Source organism: Streptopelia decaocto, assembly GCF_964273445.1.
Source record: "Streptopelia decaocto genome assembly, chromosome: 2".
Classification (NCBI taxonomy): Eukaryota; Metazoa; Chordata; class Aves; order Columbiformes; family Columbidae; genus Streptopelia; species Streptopelia decaocto.
Window position 1 is genome coordinate 139,911,316 of NC_138655.1, and position 19,391 is coordinate 139,930,706.

General features: G+C 41.2%; 1 protein-coding gene across 5 annotated transcripts; it reads right to left on the minus strand.

Moving 5' to 3' along the window:
• Positions 1 to 8,151: 8,151 nt before the first annotated feature.
• Positions 8,152 to 17,926, minus strand: CLDN12 (claudin 12). Of its 5 annotated transcripts, XM_082046972.1 has the most exons (5): positions 17,556 to 17,652; positions 16,999 to 17,094; positions 14,902 to 14,968; positions 12,768 to 12,943; positions 8,152 to 12,118 (listed from the first exon to the last, which is right to left on the minus strand). In XM_082046972.1, exons 4-5 carry the CDS (start codon positions 12,821 to 12,823, stop codon positions 11,353 to 11,355), a joined length of 822 nt encoding a protein of 273 aa, XP_081903098.1. In that variant the 5' UTR covers positions 12,824 to 12,943; positions 14,902 to 14,968; positions 16,999 to 17,094; positions 17,556 to 17,652; the 3' UTR covers positions 8,152 to 11,352. The 5 variants fall into 5 exon arrangements, 4 of the variants coding, with proteins under 4 accessions (XP_081903098.1, XP_081903099.1, XP_081903100.1 ...); XM_082046973.1 differs by lacking the exons at positions 12,768 to 12,943; positions 17,556 to 17,652 and adding an exon at positions 17,842 to 17,912; XR_014183481.1 differs by lacking the exons at positions 8,152 to 12,118; positions 12,768 to 12,943; positions 17,556 to 17,652 and adding exons at positions 14,276 to 14,471; positions 17,842 to 17,926.
• Positions 17,927 to 19,391: the final 1,465 nt, after the last annotated feature.

Consider the following 19,391-nt stretch of genomic DNA (forward strand, 5'->3'; position numbering starts at 1 on the left):
ATGAGTGCTCTTCTCAGTGCTTGACCTTGCTATCCCATCTAACTTCAGACACCTGATTCACCTTACTGCAGAGATTAATATCCTTAAAATCCCACACAGTAAGAGGTGAGTGGTTCCAGGAAACAGTTCGGAGGACGTTAGGATAACTGCTGGTAACTCCAGTAACTTAGGCCAGTACGTAAAACTAGAGGGAACAAACCTGAGTCTTGTTGCTTGGTTCTAAGGCTGTTGGCCTTCAAAGCTGACAGAGCGCTGTACTGTGCCAGGGTAGCTGTGTGAGAGAGACTGGGCAGTTTCAGCAGGGGCTGATTGGAAGGTGCCTTAAATGAAGTTTCAACCTGTGCATTAAAAAGTTATTTACATTTCATTTTGCCAATATCATCTTTTGATTTTTGCCAGCAGCAGTAGAGTCCTTGCCTCTCACTCTGCAATGAGTGTTAGAAAAATAAAGCCAAAATGTGGATATATGGGCCATATGGAAACCAAGATGTTTTTACTTGAGCTTAATGTAGAACAAAACTGACTGCTGACTCCAGCCTTCTTCAGCTGGCTGAATCATAGAATGTTTTGGGTTGGAAGAGACCTTTAAAGGTCAGCTACTCTAACCCCCTGCAATGAGCAGGGAAATCTGAAGACCAGGTTTTGCAATGTGTTCAGGTCTATAAATCTTTGTGCTCTGAAACACTCTTCTTGTTGCCTTGTTCTTGAGTCACTTGCAATGTGCTCTTGGAATAGTAGAGACATATAGATAAGTGACAAAGATTAGCAAAGATAAGAAACAGTTTACACAGAGAGTAATAATTCAGTAGACTATCACTAAGGAGGCGTATGATAGAGATGTATAAAGTCATGAGTGGCACAGAAAAAGTGAACACCAAATGACTGTCTTTTCTAATACAAGATCTGGAGCTCATTGAACACAATTACGAAGAAGAAGACTGAAACCAGAATTACTTAGAAGAAAATAAAGTGCTTAAAGTATAGCTAAGTTGTGAAACTCTCTGTCTTTGGATATTAAGGACACTAAAACTTGAGATTAGTCCAAAAAGATCGGATCTATTTTCCATGAATATGTCTCCTAACCTTTATTAAATATCAAGATACCACCTTTGTTTCAGGAAGTCCCTGAACCACAATGCCAGAAGCTGTGTGCAATTGCCAAGGAAGATGCATTATATGCTTGCCTTATTCTGACACTCTTTCTCAGGTCTCTGTTGATGACTGCCATTTTAGGCAAGATTCTGAGCTAAAAGTGCACTTGAAATTACTTTATATTGCTGTTCATAATTTTCTTTTTCTCAAAAGCTTGTGTTGTATTCCACATGATTTTGATTAAATGTGCTGACTTACGTTTGACGCAGAGGGAAAGTCCTCTAGCTAATTTTTAATATCTACGTTTGGATGGTTCTATGTATTCAGTGAAGAATGACTTTGCATAAACCAGATGAAATTCCAAGCCAGAGTTTGTGATTTTTCCTTGAGTTACTTCTAGCATGGTTATTCTAAAGGAAGTATCTTTTAACTGGAGCAAAGGGTTATGGAATGGGGGAGGTGGAAAGAATTTACTGAGAGCTCTTCAGAATTATGGTGACATACATCTTCTCTGATCTAGCTTTGTTATTCCTTTGGGGGACAAAAGCATTAATGTAATTTATAAACAGCTACATAATTCTCTCACAATAGCTATATCTACGGTACTGAATCACTTTTTTCTTGATTGGGTAACCACTACCTCAGCAGACATAAATTTCCAGGAAATTGAGTGTGGAAGACAGGAAAAAAGTGTGATCTACCAAGAAACTGGATTGGTAATAAGCAGTATGTATTAAGATTACAAACAAAATTTCAGAACTTAAACAGATTTTGCTTTTTTCTATCATAGTTCCATATTCATTTCAAGTGACAGCAAGGATTTTTCTCTGAGCTCTGTAGATTCTGCCTGGGGTTTTGAACAGTGTTTCTGCTCATGCATTTTCAGCAGCAGCTCTGGCCAGGGTCCCTTCTCCTCATCTGTGCTCCAGCTCCTCCCTTTCGATAGAACAGCTGAATGAGCCATTCACTGGGTAGCTGAACAAAGAAAGGATTTGGCTGACAGGGTCTTGTCTTTTTAGCTGGTTTATTTTTCATTATTACCAGTGCTAGCAATCTCAAAGGTAACATATGAGTTACAAAGTCTGTGTGTGTTTAGTTGATTGCCTTAATGACAGTATTACTTCATCACTGTGAATGAGTTTACCCAGCTTGCCTGATTACAACATGCGTAAATAATTCAGCTGATAAATCATGTAAGTGATTAGAATGTTACATTTTTTTTCTTTGTTGTGTTGGGCTTGTGGACATAGGCCCTGGTAAAAGGCATTCTGCCCCAGCAATATGTTGTTCAAAAACGTTGGTTCAGTTTGTGCCTGGATGGAGCATGGATGTATCCTCAGGTTGCAATTTGATGTGCACTTTAATCAGTGTTCCCACAAAAAACAATCTATGCTGCTCTCTCCCTGAATGCTTGTTCTTGTGTCCAACACACACTATGGTATATGAACAAAAACATTTCTGCCATCCCATACTGAACTGATGCAGCTGAAATTTTGTTTTTCAGCTACACCAGTGATACTTTATCTGGGTCACTGAGCACAAATTCCTGTGCTGGCACAGCAGAAGACAATTGTGAGGACACAACTGATATCCCAGGGAAGAAGGAACTCTTTTTTTTTGGTCAGTTGCAAGACCAGCATAATTACATGTTGGATTCATATGAATGCTTTGTTAAAGTACACGTGAGGTCTAGTATTTGTTAAAGTGGGATACTAAGAGTGATTAAATACCTGCAGAGAGCAGATCTGCTGAATAAGAATATGTACCCTTATATAGTCATCACTAAGAATCTCTTCAGTTTTTAATAAATTGGCTCTTACAGCTATCTTCTTAAAATTCAAAGTATTAATAATGCCATTTTATAAAGGAAAGGTGCAGCCACAAGTTCAAGTGATTTCTCAAGGTCAAATAAAGAAAATTAGATGTTCCGGGTCAGTATCCACCTTCTGTCTTATAATAACCACCCTTCCATAAATATCTTCGCTGGAACAGAACTCCTAATAATTAGAAGTGGTAAGTATCATAAACAGGTTAGCTCCAGTCCTGCAAATACACAGAGAGCTGATATCAGCAGGGATTAGAACAATGCGGTATAGAATGGAAGTGATATACTTTATTCAAGGCTTTGCAATTTTGTTATAAATAAAACGTCTCAATTTCATCTTTCAGGCAAACCCTGAGATTAAACCGGAGATTAAATTGGCTGTTAAATGGTCTTAATAAATTCAGGCATGATCAGCTGAATACTACCGGGACAGTTAAAGCAAGTCAGTCTTTTCAATTGATGTGGGCTCTTGCTGTCATGGAAATAAGATTTGCGCACACTGTGATTTTTGGCCTGCAAAGAGTGAGCCTCGGGGAATATACAGGATCTGTTCAGTATCTCTGCTAAAGGTGGTAGTAAGTAGCAGCTAATTTTCTTTGTTCCTCATTGCACAATACTCAGGTGATGACACACTTAATATTTAGGGAGTGAACATACCATTCAAACACTATCTACCTAATTACTCAATTATCTTGTGGCTATACTGAGAGATAAAAATGTTAGTCTCATCAAAAAAGCCTTAAAGTGGAAAGTTTTGCCTTCTGACTGACAGCTCATGCTACATGTGGGTTTTTTTGGAAGAGGAACAGTTGCAAATAGCACTGCTGTGTGCACTGTTCTGCAGAACGGGTAATCGTACTGAATCACAGTCTAATTGAATTTTAGTCTGTTGTTAGATTTACTGTAATACTACTGTAACCAAAATGACAAGCCAAGTGCTTCAGAACTCATATCTCAGTAAAATCTGGTAATGCATAAACAGCTGTTAACATTTAGCCCTCTATAATGTTTCAAGCAAGGGAGAGCAATGTATTTTCTAATATGACATGTACTGATCACTGTTACCAGGGCTAACTAATTCATTTTGAAAACCATTGGACTTACCTAGACAGAGACTAATTATTAAATGCAGCTTTGCAGCTTTTCTTGGATGGAAGGTCTGGTTTGTTTTTTGGCTGAGCGGTGTTGCCAAAAAGTGGACTGAGTGTTTGTTCAAAAAAAAAAAAAAAGATTGGCACCATGGCATAGGGTACAAAGGATATTGTTCAGCTCTCCCAAATAGGCCCGTTGGCTGCATCCTGGGCAGTGACCTGAGCTGCTGGATCACATGAGACTCCCCTGACCCTTTCTCTGCTTAGATCTCACCTCCCAGCTGGCCCCTGATCCTGTGCAACTACTCCAGCACATGCATTATCCATTGCTATAGATTATTTTAAACTTAAGTATCTTATTGCTTTAACTATATACAAAAAACTTGTCCTGTGTGATTGCTTATGCATCTACAAGAACAGCTTCTGCAGACCATTTGCCAGCATCTTATCTGCATGCAATCTTGTCAGTTCTGCAGCAGGAACCACCTCTGGAAGGGCCAGATTTCTTCACCCAGGATGTTAAATGACAACTTCAGGCATCAAAATTTGCCTTGGCACAACAGGAGCTGCCTGGGAAGAATCCTCAGGACTGCCTGAAATCCCCACCTGAAGATCTCCCACAAGAGTTAGTCAAATCCTTTGTTGTGGAGGTGCCGAAGAGCTGGGTCTGTCACCTTGTCCTTTTTCAGTTGAGTGTCTCTTCTCTGCAGGGATGATCTGAGGAGCTCCTGGACCACCCAGGGAATTAATGAGTTTAGGGCACTGAGTGTGCAGCAGGGGCAGCCCTAACACCCAGGTACACTGCAATTATAGCTAAAGGACGGCTTGACTTTCATCCGTATGTCTCACATAAAACCTAAATTCCACAGCTTTTGCCACAGCACCTCTGTAATTGAAAACTGCTGAACAGCATCCATCCAGCTGTGAAATCAGATAGGCAACTCGTGATTTCCTGTGAGCTGCCTTCTGTCTTGTGGTTTAACTGGGCACAAGCTGTCCCTGGGAACACGACTGTATTGCCACACGGATCACACTGGTTTGCTTTCTGCTGTTTAAAATTGCTGTCACCCTCTAGAGAAATATGTTTTCCAACATTCTGCTTTTTTTTTTTTTTTCCCCAGAAAAAAGTTAATGTAATGAGATTTAATTGCATGTTTTGTATTTATCATGGGCTTTGCTTTATTAGATCTGCTCAGTTGTAACCGAAGCAAGAGAGACATTGTAAAGCTACAGTCAATTGGGGCTGCCTACACAGGAGTCACAAAATGGAGCACCCCAACAAAAGGGTCCTGTTGCATTCCAGCAATGAATAACTCCACTTGATTTAAGCTATTGGCTTAATAAACTGACAGAAAACATCTCTTTACTGCTATTTCCCAGGCCTTACCTAACTTCTGAAAGATTGCTTTTGTTAAAACTGATAAAGATCAGCTAACAATTTAATGCCAAAGTATGGGAGAAGTATTTACCCACACAGCTGCTCTAATTTAGTCCATTTTCTAAACTGTGAGGGGATCAGATTTTCTCTCGGCATTTCACAATCTGTATCATATGAGTTAACATACTGTTTCAGTTGGACACTGGATCTTTTTCTTGATACTGTGCATTCCCTGGCTTGTCAGCACTTCAGCTTTTCTTGCCCCTGCTGCAGACTCAGTCTTGTTTCAGGATCCTGTATAGCTTTGAGAAGACTGTAGTACTGACATCTCACATATCTCTGTTCCGACTATTTTCAATGTACAGTGCTAATATAATTTGCTCATTGAATCAACAGAAGTAATGCAAGCATCCTAATACCAAAACATCTTGCAGTAGCTTTCATCTCTTCCTCCCCATAGCCTTAATTCAGACTAATTAAGAAGAAATTGTATCTGTATCCTGTTATTTTCCAGGAGTTTTATGCAATATCAGGTCTACACCTTCACAGAAAAGGATTCCCTTCTATTCTTTCATATGCAACATAACATTCCCATATTTAAAAATAGGAATTCATCATTACAGCACACATCCCAGAGTTACTTAACCTGGAATCTTGACAGTAGCAATTACTTATACCGTGTTCCTTTGGAGAAGTTAAGATACCGAGAAGTTAGTGTTGATTACCATGTTACCAAGCTTCATGCTATAGGCTCACCTGTATTATTCACAGCAGAGAACTACTGTTTCAGCAAGTAATAGCATTACAAGTGTTCCTGTGGACACAGCACCTTTCCCAAGTCTCCTTGTCTGTGGTATGGATGCGCAATGTTGAGAATTCGTGAGTTCACTAATGTCTGCTTTTACACACAGGACATTTTCAAAACAACTCTGATCAAATCTTTGTTTTGATTTATAGACCATTTATTTCTAAACCGTGTGTGACAGATTTGTTTACTGCTGGATCATATACCAAATGGGGATTTTCAATTTAAACCTGATGTCCAAATTTCTGGTGTTTTCCTTCATGCTTGTGCCAATAGAAAAGGAAGTTGTGCCTTCTGCTACATTCTCCCTTCTTGTGTTAATTCACAGTTATGCACTTATCCAGCAAAAGATACAACATGCATGATGGTTGGACACTCAGAATATTTTCAGGAAATATAATAATCACTTCAAGCCATATGGGAAAGTTTAAGAGCTCAAGAAAACAAATGAATAGCTTTCAGCCATTAGGAACTTGTGTTTATTCCTGTTAGGAGAAAGATATGACAGCTGGGCACAGAAATAAACCAAAGAAAATGTGGTAAATTGCTACAGTAGAGGATTATCAATAACAAAATGAAATGCAAAACTTTGTAAAAATAGCTCTGAGAAAAAAAAAAAAAAATTCCAGGGCTAATCTAGGAAGCATGATCAATTTCAGTTTGCTGATGTACAATAGCATTCAAGCAAGTCCAGCTGTAGGCTGTGTTATTTATGATAGAACATACAGAAGCTTCTACAGACCCTCAAGCCATCTCTGGCGCCCTGAAAAAGTGTCACCTGAGACAGTGTCTTGTAAAAGATGCCTACTGAGCGCTGCTGTGGAAACCTGGACCCAGAGAAGAGACTTGCCCAGGCTTGGAAAGCTGGGAGAAGAGCTGGAAATTCCTTCAGGAATGGGCTTGCCCATGAAACAAAGGCAGTTAAGACACATAGAAAGGGTCTTAGAAGAAAATGACAGTTTTCTAGGGACAGAAACTGTCAAAGGCAACATTTTTTCTCAAGAAACAGTAGCTTGCTTAGCTGACTTGAGTGTCAAACTCAAAAGCTGCAGGGTTTTTTGTACTTCAGTATGCATACTCAAGCAGCTCAGAGGCATATTTCATCAAATTATGTTGTTTTCATGTTATCCATCTAGTAAGACCTTTTTGAGTTCTTTCCCTGTGTTTTAAACCCAAAATTCTGTGTGATGTGTTTGAATCTTACTGTGAGTACTGAAATCCAATCCAAACAAATTCTTTTGTGCCCAGTGTTCAAGATCTCCTACAGGAGCTCTAAACAGATTAGTGCCAAGAGCCTGAGAGAATTACAGCTCTCAGATGACTTCTCAAGTGAGGCACACAGGCATCAGCCGCCAAGATTAGTGGTTCTCAAGGTTCTCATAACTCCTTGGCTAATTAAGGTGCAGCCACATGGTGTCTGAGAGCGCACATGCAAACTAACTGGAGCTGATGTACCATAATAAACGATGAACTCTGTAACCCAGTGACAGCTGACAAAAGAACTGCTGAAAGCCCCACCAGCACCTCTGCATTCGCAAAGCCACCACACCAGAAACCTCCCATGTTGTGGCTGCTGCTGTGCCACCGAGCTCGCAGAGCCAGTTGTAAGGCTGAGCTTCCCAGTCACTTGCAAGGGAAACGTTCGCAGCTCTGCACTTGTAGAGGAAAAAGGAATCTTAGAACTTAAGACTAGCTTACAATAAAAGTAAACGGCAATTATAAATAACAGTCAAGCTTTCAGGAGGCAGCAGAAGGGTTGCTTTAGGGTTTTTTTGGAGTTGTTTTGTTTAAAGCAGGAGTCCTATAAAATTAGGGAGTTAAAATGCAGTATACCCAACAGTTTAAGCCTGTTAAAGCACCTGAAATTGTCTGGCAAGTCTGGTCAACACCAAACAAGGTAAAGTCTTTCATATGCTAGCATTTACTGTTTTCCACAAAATTAATCAAAATAAACCACATCTCTATGAGAAGGTTTTATTAAAAATACATATCTTGTGTTGCACATAAAAAGAACCACTGTAATTAAACACAACTTAAGAAGCTGGACAGGAATTGCTTGAAAAAAATACAGATTCCTGTAACCCCAAGCACCCAACCTTTAACTGCATGAGCCACAAATTAAAATCTCCCTGTGTTGAAGACCCAGAGCACTGTCCTGCACACAGCAAAGTGCCGAGGCAGGAGCAGCTGGTCAGAGGCAGACATGGCAACCGCTTCACAGCAGCTGCACCTCAGCAGATACATGCAGGACACATGTATCTTCTCCCCAAATGCAGAGAGGCCTGTCCCCCCCCAGCCCTGCTGCTGGGCACAATGGTGACCTTAGCAAGAGAAACGTGCTGGAGTGGCACTCAGCCCAAGTGTCACAGGTTGGCCACCTCTTCTGTAAAGGAGGAGAAATAACAATGCAGCACTTCCAGTTAATTTCACTTAGGATCCAGCAGAAACTCACATTAACAGCACTGCTGAAAGAAAGCCAGCTGTGTTTTGGTGATGCAATATGACACAGTCTCTTTGATAAAGATGACCTTAACTGAAACCTACACTGGCATCCACTAACTTTTGGATCCCCATTTTTCATAACTCAGATCCATTTCAGACTTTTGAAAAGACACAATTTTAAAAGCAACAAGTTATCAGATTAGAAGGCAGCAAATACTGATTGAAAGTCTAGTGCATAAAAATCAAAGTCAGAATACAAAAGAGCTGTTGGAGACATCTGTTATTTAAAGCATACAGAACAAAACACTGGCTGCATTTACTCTCTGGAGAAAACATCAGTTTGCCAGGCTGCCTTTCTTGCTCTGGAGATGTTGAAGAATCAGCTCCTTTTAAAGTCATTGAGAGATGTATTCATCACCCCTTCAAAATTATCAAAATGCTTTGTAAATACAGGCTCAAAAAGCATACCAGACACCGACTGTAAACTAACATTTACTGGCCAACTCATAACTTAAGCAAGGCACAAAGAAGAAAAGACACCGGGAGTGATAAGGAAGCAAGCTGACGTGAAATTACAAACCAGCGGTCCCTCTGCTTTGACCTGACAAAGCATTTGAGGACACGGGCAGTTGAAACAGCAACTGGGTCTAAGGTTGGACAACCAGAGTAACTGTAAAGCAACGTTCAATTTTTAAGGAAAAAAAAAGCAGGCTTCATGTTCCAATCCCATGCAAGTCATTATTTGATTAAAACAAAAGAGATACTTCATCTAACATCATACCTTGTAAACCGAAAAGGGTATTAAATTCATGTAACTTTGGAGACTCATCTCCTTAAGTATTCTTTATCATCTACAGCGTTCATTCCTTAGACTGCCATTTAATCAAGCACTCTGCCTGAAAGGCCTGTCATTTTACTGACTATGCTGGGAATTTATGACAGAGATCAGCTTCGTCAGTTCACTGAAGTCCTACCAGTAAAGACAAAATGATGCCTCTTACACTCTGTGTGATAACAGTATATTAACAGAACAAGATTTGCCCAGCACAGCATTTGTTCTATTTCTAATGCATGGAGAAGGAAACAAACTGATTTTCAGGACGTCAGATGAATTTGCAGGACTGGAATTAAAGAACTCTATTTGATTTTTTTTTCAGCAAAGCAATTTTGTTCTGGGATTAATGAAATACAAAGCTCCAGAATGCCACCAATCAAAATTAACTCTCCTTACTGGAATGACATCCTAAACACAAGATCTCAATTTGCCAAAAATCTGAGCAAATCAAATACTTGCCTTAATTATAACACTGTTCAACTCCCTGTCATTAAACTTCCAAGTAATTTCAATGCCCACATTTAAAAGCTTTGATCCTCAGGGCTGAGCTGCTCTGCATTTTAGAGGAAAAAAAATGTTTCAAAGACATCCCAGGTTGGGAATTTGTAATCCATCCTCATCCTTGTAAAGCAACAAGCTGAAGCTCACAAATTATTCAAAACTTTACCTTACAAGAAATAGGAAGGGAAAACTTTTTTCCAGTTGTGGGGTGGCAGCAAAAGAAATAACTGGATTTTAAAATGGCTCAACTTAAAAGGCATTGAAGAACAAGGCTGAAAAGTTTAAATCTTAATCAGTAATTAATAAGCTACAGCATGAAAAGTCCAACAACCATAAAGATCAACCCTAAAAAATACACAAGCTCACTGTTACTTGTATATACATTTAAAAAAAAAAAAAAAATCTAGATTTAAAAAATCTCTCCCCAGGGTTATAATCCCCTTCCTACAGAGATGTTGTTTTAGCTTGTGTACAGCGTTCCAGAAGAATCTTTCATAGCCTTCAGAATTCATGGTTTTCTTAATCCATTTTGCTGTGAGTCACATTTCTCTCCAGAATTGAATAACACTTTTAAAGCCTACTTTAAAATCCATCTTTAAGATGGCCTTCAAATACAACATTCAAGCTTCTAAAAAGACTTTTAAAATACAAGTGGGTTTTGTTTTAATGAATAAAAAAGATGTAGTGAATTTGCTAACTTATTAAAAAAGGCTAGAAACAAAATCCACTAAAAAGTTTCTAGCCTCTAGTAATTCACGAAGTGCTACTACAGTACAGAAGAACATTATTAGTTAAATCAGTTTTATCTCTTCTGATAGCTACTTTGAAAATAAAAGGTAATTTGCCACTAATTCTATTACACAAGTTCATAAGCGGGTAGCTTTTTGTGTGCGCAGTGGAAAACAAAGACCAGTGCTACACAACCGAATTAGTCTGCCAAATACCCTTTTCAGACATCACATCTTAAAAATGTGTGTCTAGATGAACAAGAAACTCAGTGAACCTCCTGCGCCCAGTTCCACTGTCTGCATTTGTGTAACACGTGGGTGCAAAGGTCAGAATCTAATAGCAGCTTATCAAATAGCAAACCGCTTTGATCTCACTAAGCAGAGGATGAACGGATACTATTGTTAGTGCACTGTCCCAGCATCAGCAGCAAGTTTGTCTGTAGTGAGCTCAGAGTTAAAAAAGAAAAAAGAAGTTGGTCAGGAAGTAACAGATGAGAACAGCAATGGACTTGCTGAACGCAGGTCTCCGATGCTTTGCACCTTTGGAAAATTCACCTTACAAAGGATTATGCTCAGTGCAAGGCAGAAGAGAGAATCAAGCCTGCAATTTTCACAGTTTGAATAAGCAATACAACTTGGCTTCCAAGACTGTGTCTTAAGATGCATGTGTCACAACAGGAATGTCAATTTCTATGCCAGAGTGGCGAGAGCGTGCAGAATATGGCTGAGAGGCATAGCTGTGCATGCTGGGGACATGGGAATAGAGGGGCTGCCAAAAAGGGGAAGGGAGGCTTTTACATGCGCAGTACCACAGACACAGGAGAACTGAAGTGAAAAACAGACCGCCAGCGCTGGCAATGGCAATAAATACAGAGATGTCAAAGCTAAAGACAGGCTCGTATTTTCTGTTAAGATAATTGTTATAAAAAATGACCCAGATGGATGGAGTGAGACAAATGGCACAAGCAAGCAGGAACAAGAGACCCGCCACGAGATGGCAGCCGGCACTGTTTACAAGGCATTTGGCCAATTTGACGTTTGGCACGGTGGATACAAAGGCTGTGTTACACATGCCAATCAGGCAGAGAAACAGAGCTGAGGCAGCGGTGAACATACTCAGTGGAAGGGCAAACTGAAGCACACGCAAATCCAGCTGATCGACAGCAGTGTACCACTGTGGGTCATATATCACACAGTCTCTGCTCCCATCAAAGCGAGCACACTTAATCCAGAGTCCAGTGTAAACGGTTACATTCCTCTCATTCTTGTTGTACGTGTACAGTCTCATTTGCCTCCAGTTTGGGAGCAGAACTGCTGCAAGGAGTCCAGCTATGGAGGCTGTTCCACTGAGGAAGGCCAGTACTGTTGCTGCATGTACATCCCGGCAGCCCATTCTTGCCCACAGAAGTTGTTTCCTGCAACTAAGAAGAAAAATTAAGAATTTAAAAATCAGTAGGTGCAAGTATACAGACACAGGACTGACTCCACTTGACTTGTGCCGCATTAATAAACTGGTGTGGTAGCTGGTAGGCAGTAACTCTGGCACCTTTTGTGTCTTACACACTTATGTGGATGTCACACTTCCAAGTTCATGCTTTAATGAAATCTCAGATTATTTCACAGATTGTTATGATCACTCAGCTGACAGACTGCTAAATTCACTGTGTTCAAGGTCAAAAAGGAACATTTTAACATGTGACCCTACGCAGCTTTTCACCTCGTGCCACTGCATGGACTTTAACAGAGTCTGGGTGGAGAAGGTGAATCACCAAGTGCACTGGATGTAAGAAGTTCACCTACCCCTCAACTGGCAGCTCCTTCTCTTTAGCCCATACATAACATAATAGGAGAGCACGTGTTCAGTCCTACCACGCTGCTGTGTGAGTACAAGGGAATTGCTTAAAACCACCATCACTGGGCTGGACAAGGAACACATATCCAGGCAGTTATACACATCTTCTACAGGCCAAATTGTTGGTGAGAGCTGCAACCTAGCAGAGAAGGCTCTGTCAGGTAATTTACCAGTATTTTTTTCCAAAACAGTTAACAGTTCTTCCACACTACTTCTACCTTTCAAATCTAGCACATGAACAATTCCAGAAAGCAGATGGCTTTTCAGCTTTCATATTTTCCTCTTCAGATGAAGTGTTAAAGAATACCGCTTCCTGGTCAATGTAACCACTGTCTGTGTACCCAGTGTAGCCTCTTGCCTGCAGAGATCCAGGGAAACAGCCCCAATGATGGGTCTTCAAAAAAAAAAAAGGAAAAAAATTTTAAAAAGACTCAATTTGAGTAATCCCATCTCTGGGTGCTCACGATACTTTAAAGAGGCCTAATACATAACAGTCACTGGATGGTGGGCAAGACATTATGTGAGATTCACCCATATTCTCTAATATAAGAGGACAGAAGAACAAAAGCTGGGTATTTTCTTTTCTTCTACATTATCAAGATACTTTCAAGAGGCCTAATACATAATAGTCACTGAGCATCCACATCCACTTGAAGCAGGACACTAAAAATTATAGTACCTAAACATGAGCAAAAACTTTGACAATTCTCAGGGCCATTAAGTCATAAACTCCTACTTAAATTTTCTCCAAATAGTTATTCTGCATTGTGCTGATCTTTCTAAAGTTGCAAAACCACTCCTTAGAAGTTCTACCTAAAGCATATAGAAATAACTGAATCTCGGAAATGTCACAGATGTGGTTGCAACCAACGAGAAACATCAGATCTGATCCATTATTATCTTTCTACATCTGCAAACATCAAATGCCAAGGGAATTTTTCAGATAAGGAATTTCCATGTATACTGGAAGCAGACTACAAGCATTATCAAGCCACACAGCTAGTCACTATTTTATTGATTTATAGACAAATAAAGCCAAATTTGTTTTGTAAGAAAGCATTTTTATTTACTTTTTATGCCATCTACCCCTGAAGGACTGCAACTGTACGTGGGTAGCATTTAACCGCTCATCATACTCTTTTAAAGAAGCATTGCTGAAAAGAAATAATAACAACCATAATTCTGCTAAAAATGCACCTTATTTATCAAAAAGATGGCATTGTATTTTTGCTAAGAACAGCTGAGCGTGGGCAAGCTGCTGTTCTCATGGCAGTAACCTTTTCAGATAGCGGGTCATTAACAGGATACTTCCAGGCAGGGGGGACCTAAGACTTATTTCCATCATAATTGATTTAATATTATGCTTACCCTCATCTTCAGTAAGGTCAACGCAACCAACTTTCAAGGAAACAGAACTATGACAAATGAGCCTGAGGGGTAAATCTAATATAGCATCAAATTTTGTTCTCCTTAAGCTTGATAGTTCTGCTCTTCCATGAAGGGCTTGTCTTTGCCTGGATAAAACTTGCATGCTGGCAGGGCAGACTGAGAGAGCAGCTGCAATAAGCACAAGCGTGACTGTTTTCAGAAACCATTGTTTCTGCAAATTCATTTGCAATAGTAGATGATGAAAATTTGGACAGAGTTAACACATGGTGAGCAAGGAGTTACATGAGGTTCACCCATATTTTCTAATACAAGAGGACAGAAGAACAAAAATGGGGCATTTTCTTCTACATTATCAAAATATAATTACGGCAAGTACTACACAGGCACGATTCAGGCCAGCATGCGAAAATTTGTATTTTTCTGTTAACTCTTCTGTACCAGTTACATGGACAGAAGACTTTAGTCTTTAGTTGATCCTACAATTGTCAGGTGTGTTCAGGCCACCCTGCATACCTTGATTTTGCTGGCCATTCCTGGAAGATGCACCAAGGGTAGGGTTTTTTTATTACTGTTGATTTTTTTAGGTTGCTTAGTTGGTTTGGAGGTGTTTTGGGGTTTTTTTGGTTGTTGTTGTTATTTGGTTTTTGGAGATGTTTTGTGTTGTTTTCCTCTCCATTTTTAAAATTAAAAAAAAAGAAAAAAACAAAACCAAAATGAGTCCTCAGTGCTTCTCTTAGGGTAGGAAGGGAAAGACATTGAAAATAGCTCATTTTCCCATTAGGGGGTACCAAGGAAAATGGAATCAGTAGGTAAGTTATCCATGATCCCCCCCCATCAGGTGAAAGTCCATCTTGCAAATACTGCTAACCTTATAGCCATAATTATAGCTTCAGTTACAAATCCCTGACGAAGACAGTAACAAAACAGGTGTTGTCTTAATTAAGAAGGATTCAGTGTACTCACTGGTGGTGTGTTCAAATCAAGAGAAACTCTGGCAACTTCTAGAAGCAGGAAAAGGGTGTTACTGGATCTAGGAAACAGAACAAGGTGAGAGTCAACATCACATTTGTTTCATGCAATTTCAGCAACAGCGTTTACATTGTAATTCAGAAATGAGGAATCTCAGACATGTTTCCATCAAACAAACTCCATCGCCTTTCTACAATTTTCTCTTATTTAAAAAAGCAAAATTCAAACTACTTTTCTTCTTCTCCCAGAGCATGTTCTCTGTCTACTCATCTGTCTTCATGCAACATGTAAGAAGGGTGCAAAAAACTCCCTTTCTTATGGGTGTTCCAAGATACAGAGATGTTCACATCCTCAATTTTATGTTTCTAGCAAAAAAATCCATATAAAGTAATATAAAATTATTATTTCAGATGCTAGGTTTCAGGCTGCACTTGAATAGCAAGGAGGAAGGGGTGCAATTTTTTTTTTAATGTCAAAGAACATAACACTGACTCTGAACTGTTTATAAACTTGTGGTTCTCTATTCCTTCCTGGCTTCTACACAAAGGTTTGAAGGAAAAGGGAGAAAGGCAGGAAGTACTGCTGATGCCTTTTCAATGGCTGTCCAGCTTCTCCAGAGGAAGAGAAAGGATCCTCTCATGGATTATCCTTATTCTCACATTTGGGATCCACACCACAGAGTCCAAGAGCAGCTCTGCAGGTCATACTAGGAAAATCACTTTTTTACTGGACAGTGTCAGGCCTACAAGCATGTCATCATGTGACTTTAAGAGCTACAATCTAAAGGTGAGTTTGCTGTACTAACATGTGTGAGGACATAGAGTTTATTCAAAATGACCTACACCAAAACCTGCATCATAACATCCGTATCTGTGTAGTCTTCTGGGATGCAACATCAATGAAATTCTTTTATCAAACCATCTAGGCAAGAGAGTGACCTTACAGAACACACTCATACAATCCAAATTTTTCACTAAATGAGAAAGTGCATTTCAAAGTCTGTAGTCCTCCAATATGAATGCAATTGCATATAAAACACAGAAATGCAGACACAGTCAAAGGAAGCATCCTGCTTCTACAGCTATGTTAATTAATCAAAGCTGCTCTGAGTAAATGAAGCAGTTTGGGCAAACTAACAATGTGTGGTTGTAGAGGTCAGCATCAACACATTCAGTTGCATTTGGAGGAGAAAGATAGAAGGAGAGGAGTTTGGATCTAAAAAAAAAAAGTATTACTGCACAGCTCAGAGCAGCTGCTTTTATTCACTAACACTTCTGAGCAATTTTCAAGCTTTCTGTGCATTTACCAGCAACTGAAGCCAAGATAATCATACAGATTTCCCTCTGCAGGTTCACACCCCTAAACACCAGCCAGAGCTCAGTAACAACCATAATTAAGTAGAAAATTACTATTGGCAAACAAACCTGTCAGAAAGGGAGCTGTGTCCAGCCCAAGCGTCACTCCCATTAAATAATGAAAACCTGTGACCACTAGCTGTTGTAATAAACAGATGCAGGGCATGTATGAAATATTTGACAATATCCAACTCAGAAAAGCCTCATTTTCTGCAGATATTGAGGTTTTTTTTTCTTCCTTTAGCTGTTTAGTCCATCGGACTTTATTTTGCTGTCTCTAGTGGTGTTGAATAACTAGGGACCTCAGCCACTTCTGAACTAGCTGTCCAAGGGAAGAAAGCACACTTCGGCCAGCATCAGTGAAACTTTCTCTTGTCTTAGATTCTAGACTTAAGCTTCTTACACCCCAAGCATTTTACAGCTGTAATACTCAGTGCTCTTGTATCTGATCCACAAAAGTTACCAGTCCTAATAATACTATATAATACCATAATAATATACTACATACTATATTATTATTATTATTATTATTATTATTATTATTATTATTATTATTATTATTATTATTATTATTATTATTGCTGTTATTATTATTATTATTATTCAGGGACAGATTCCACCACAGCTCCTATTTTAAAGATCCACATTACTGTAATAACAGATTCTTGCTAAAGCTGGTAAATCATGAACTGCCTATAAACTAAAAAAATGAAGCAAATTTTAAAAAGGTATTTACTAGAGAAACAGCTCAGCGATGAGCAAAGCCAGCTCTGTTCCCTTGCATGGCCTTGAGAAGATCATAGCCTGAGAAGCACCTCTGTTCTCCAGAGCCCTGCAGGAGGGAGGTCACAACAAACACAAATTATCAACAAATGCATCCTCAAACTATCCACAACAGTATTACCAGTTTAAAAAAGTATTACGAGTTGTAGAGAACTGACCACCAGCAAGAGGAGTAACTGATACACAATCAGTGCCACCAAGTCAATTTTTTTTGTTAGAAAAAAATCAATCACACAGCTTCAATTTTACAAAACTCCTATTAAAATGTGATTACAGACATAAAGGATTAGAATTAACATTCCTAGCAAATACATTAGGAGCTTCGAGAAAAACTTGCAGTACGGGTAATTCTATTTTACCAACCGATCTGGAAAAAAACCGATGTCGTATGGCCGAGGCCGAAGTGGAGAACACAAAAACACACACACAAACAAACACATCCCCCCCCACCCCTGCTCCCCCCGAGGTGCCCGGCAGCTGCCGAGCGGGTCCCCGCCACTCGATACCCACCGGTGGGGAGCGAACTCCCAGCCCATGCGCACCAGACCGGCCGCGCTGCGCAGCCAGACTTGCCCGGGAGAACCGGGAAGGGCCGCAGAAACCACCCTCCACTCCCCGGCCAAACGGCGGCGGGCGCCCCCGCGCACAGCCCCCTCGGCGGCAGAGTGCCGGGCCCGCAGCCCCTCAGCAGCGCCAGGCGGCCGCGGGGCAGCTCCCGCCGGAGCCGCATCCGCTCCCACACCAACCGCCCGCTCTCACCGCTCCCTGCCCCCTCAGACCGCGGGGGCGCGCTCACCAGGCCCCATCGCCGCCGCCTGCTCCTCTGGGCCGCGGGAGGCGCGGGGGCTTGTGGGACCGCAGCCCCGCGCCGCCGCACTGCCCGCAGCCACACCCGCCCGCACTACAACTCCCAGCACGCCCCGCAAGGCGGAGCTCCGGGGTGGCTCCCCGGGCGGCCTGCACGCCCGGTTGTGACTGTCGGTACGGTCCGCGGTCCGCACGCAGCCCCGCGGCTGGAAAAAACGGTGCTTTGTAAGACGTTCCTCAAATACACCAGTACGGTTAGAGGCACCGGCACCGTTACTCTCACCAGCACTTCACAGGATCACAGAATGTTAGGGATTGGAAGGGACCTCAAAAGACCATCTGGTCCAATCCCCCTGCTGGAGCAGGAACACCTAGACGAGGTTACACAGGAATGTGTGGAGGTGGGTTTTCAATGTCTCCAGAGAAGGAGACTCCACAACCTCCCTGGGCATCCTGTTCCAGTGTTCTCAAATTTAAGTGGAACCTCCTGTGTTCCAGTTTGTACCCATTGCCTCTTGTCCTACCATTGCTTGTCACCAAGAAGAGCCTGGCTCCATCCTTTACATATTTATAAACATTAATGAGGTCACCCCTCAGTCTCCTCTAAGCTAAAGAGACCCAGCTCCCCCAGCCTTTCCTCATAATGGAGATGTTCCACTCCATCATCTTTGTTGCCCTGCGCTGGACTCTCTCCAGCAGTTCTCTGTCCTTCTTGAACTGAGGGGCCCAGAACTGGGCACAATATTCTAGATGTGGTCTCACCAGGGCAGAATAGAGGGGAGGGAGAACCTCTCTTGACGTACTAACCACCCTCCTTCTAATACACCCCAGGATGCCATTGGCCTTCCTGGCCACAAGGGCCCAGTGCTGGCTCATGGTCATCCTGCTGTCCCCCAGGATCCCCAGGTCTCTTTCCCCTACACCACTCACAGGTCATTCCCCAACTTATACTGGAACCTGGGGTTGTTCCTGTTCAGATGCAAGACTCTACACTTGCCTTTGTTATATTTCATTAAATTTTTCCCCGCCCAACTCTCCAGCCTGTCCAGGTCTCGCTGGATGGCAGCACAGCCTTCTGGTGTGTCAGCCACTTCTCCCAGCTTGGTGTCATCAGCAAACTTGCTGACAGTGCACTCTACTCCCTCATCCAAGTCACTGATGAATATATTGAACTGGGGTTTGGTCTTACCAAAGCCATTTATTGGGAGAGCATCGGGTATCAGCCTGGGGGTGGTAGGTATCAAGTGCCTGGTTTTGCCTTTTTTTTTTTTTTTTCCTCTTCCTTCCGTCACCTATTAAGCCTGAACCCACAAGTTACCTTGCATTTTCTCATTGTATTCTCCCCAGTCCTGGGGCATGAGCAGCTGTATGGGCACTTTGCTGCCAGCCTGGGTCAACTCCAACAGAAGTGCAAAGGGAACTAGTCCTGCAAGCTACAGCTCTCGACTGGCTCCATGTTGCACTTAATCATTATCCATTCAGTACTGAAGCTCATAGAACACTTCATACACAACTGAAATAAAGCCAAGCTGGCTCCTG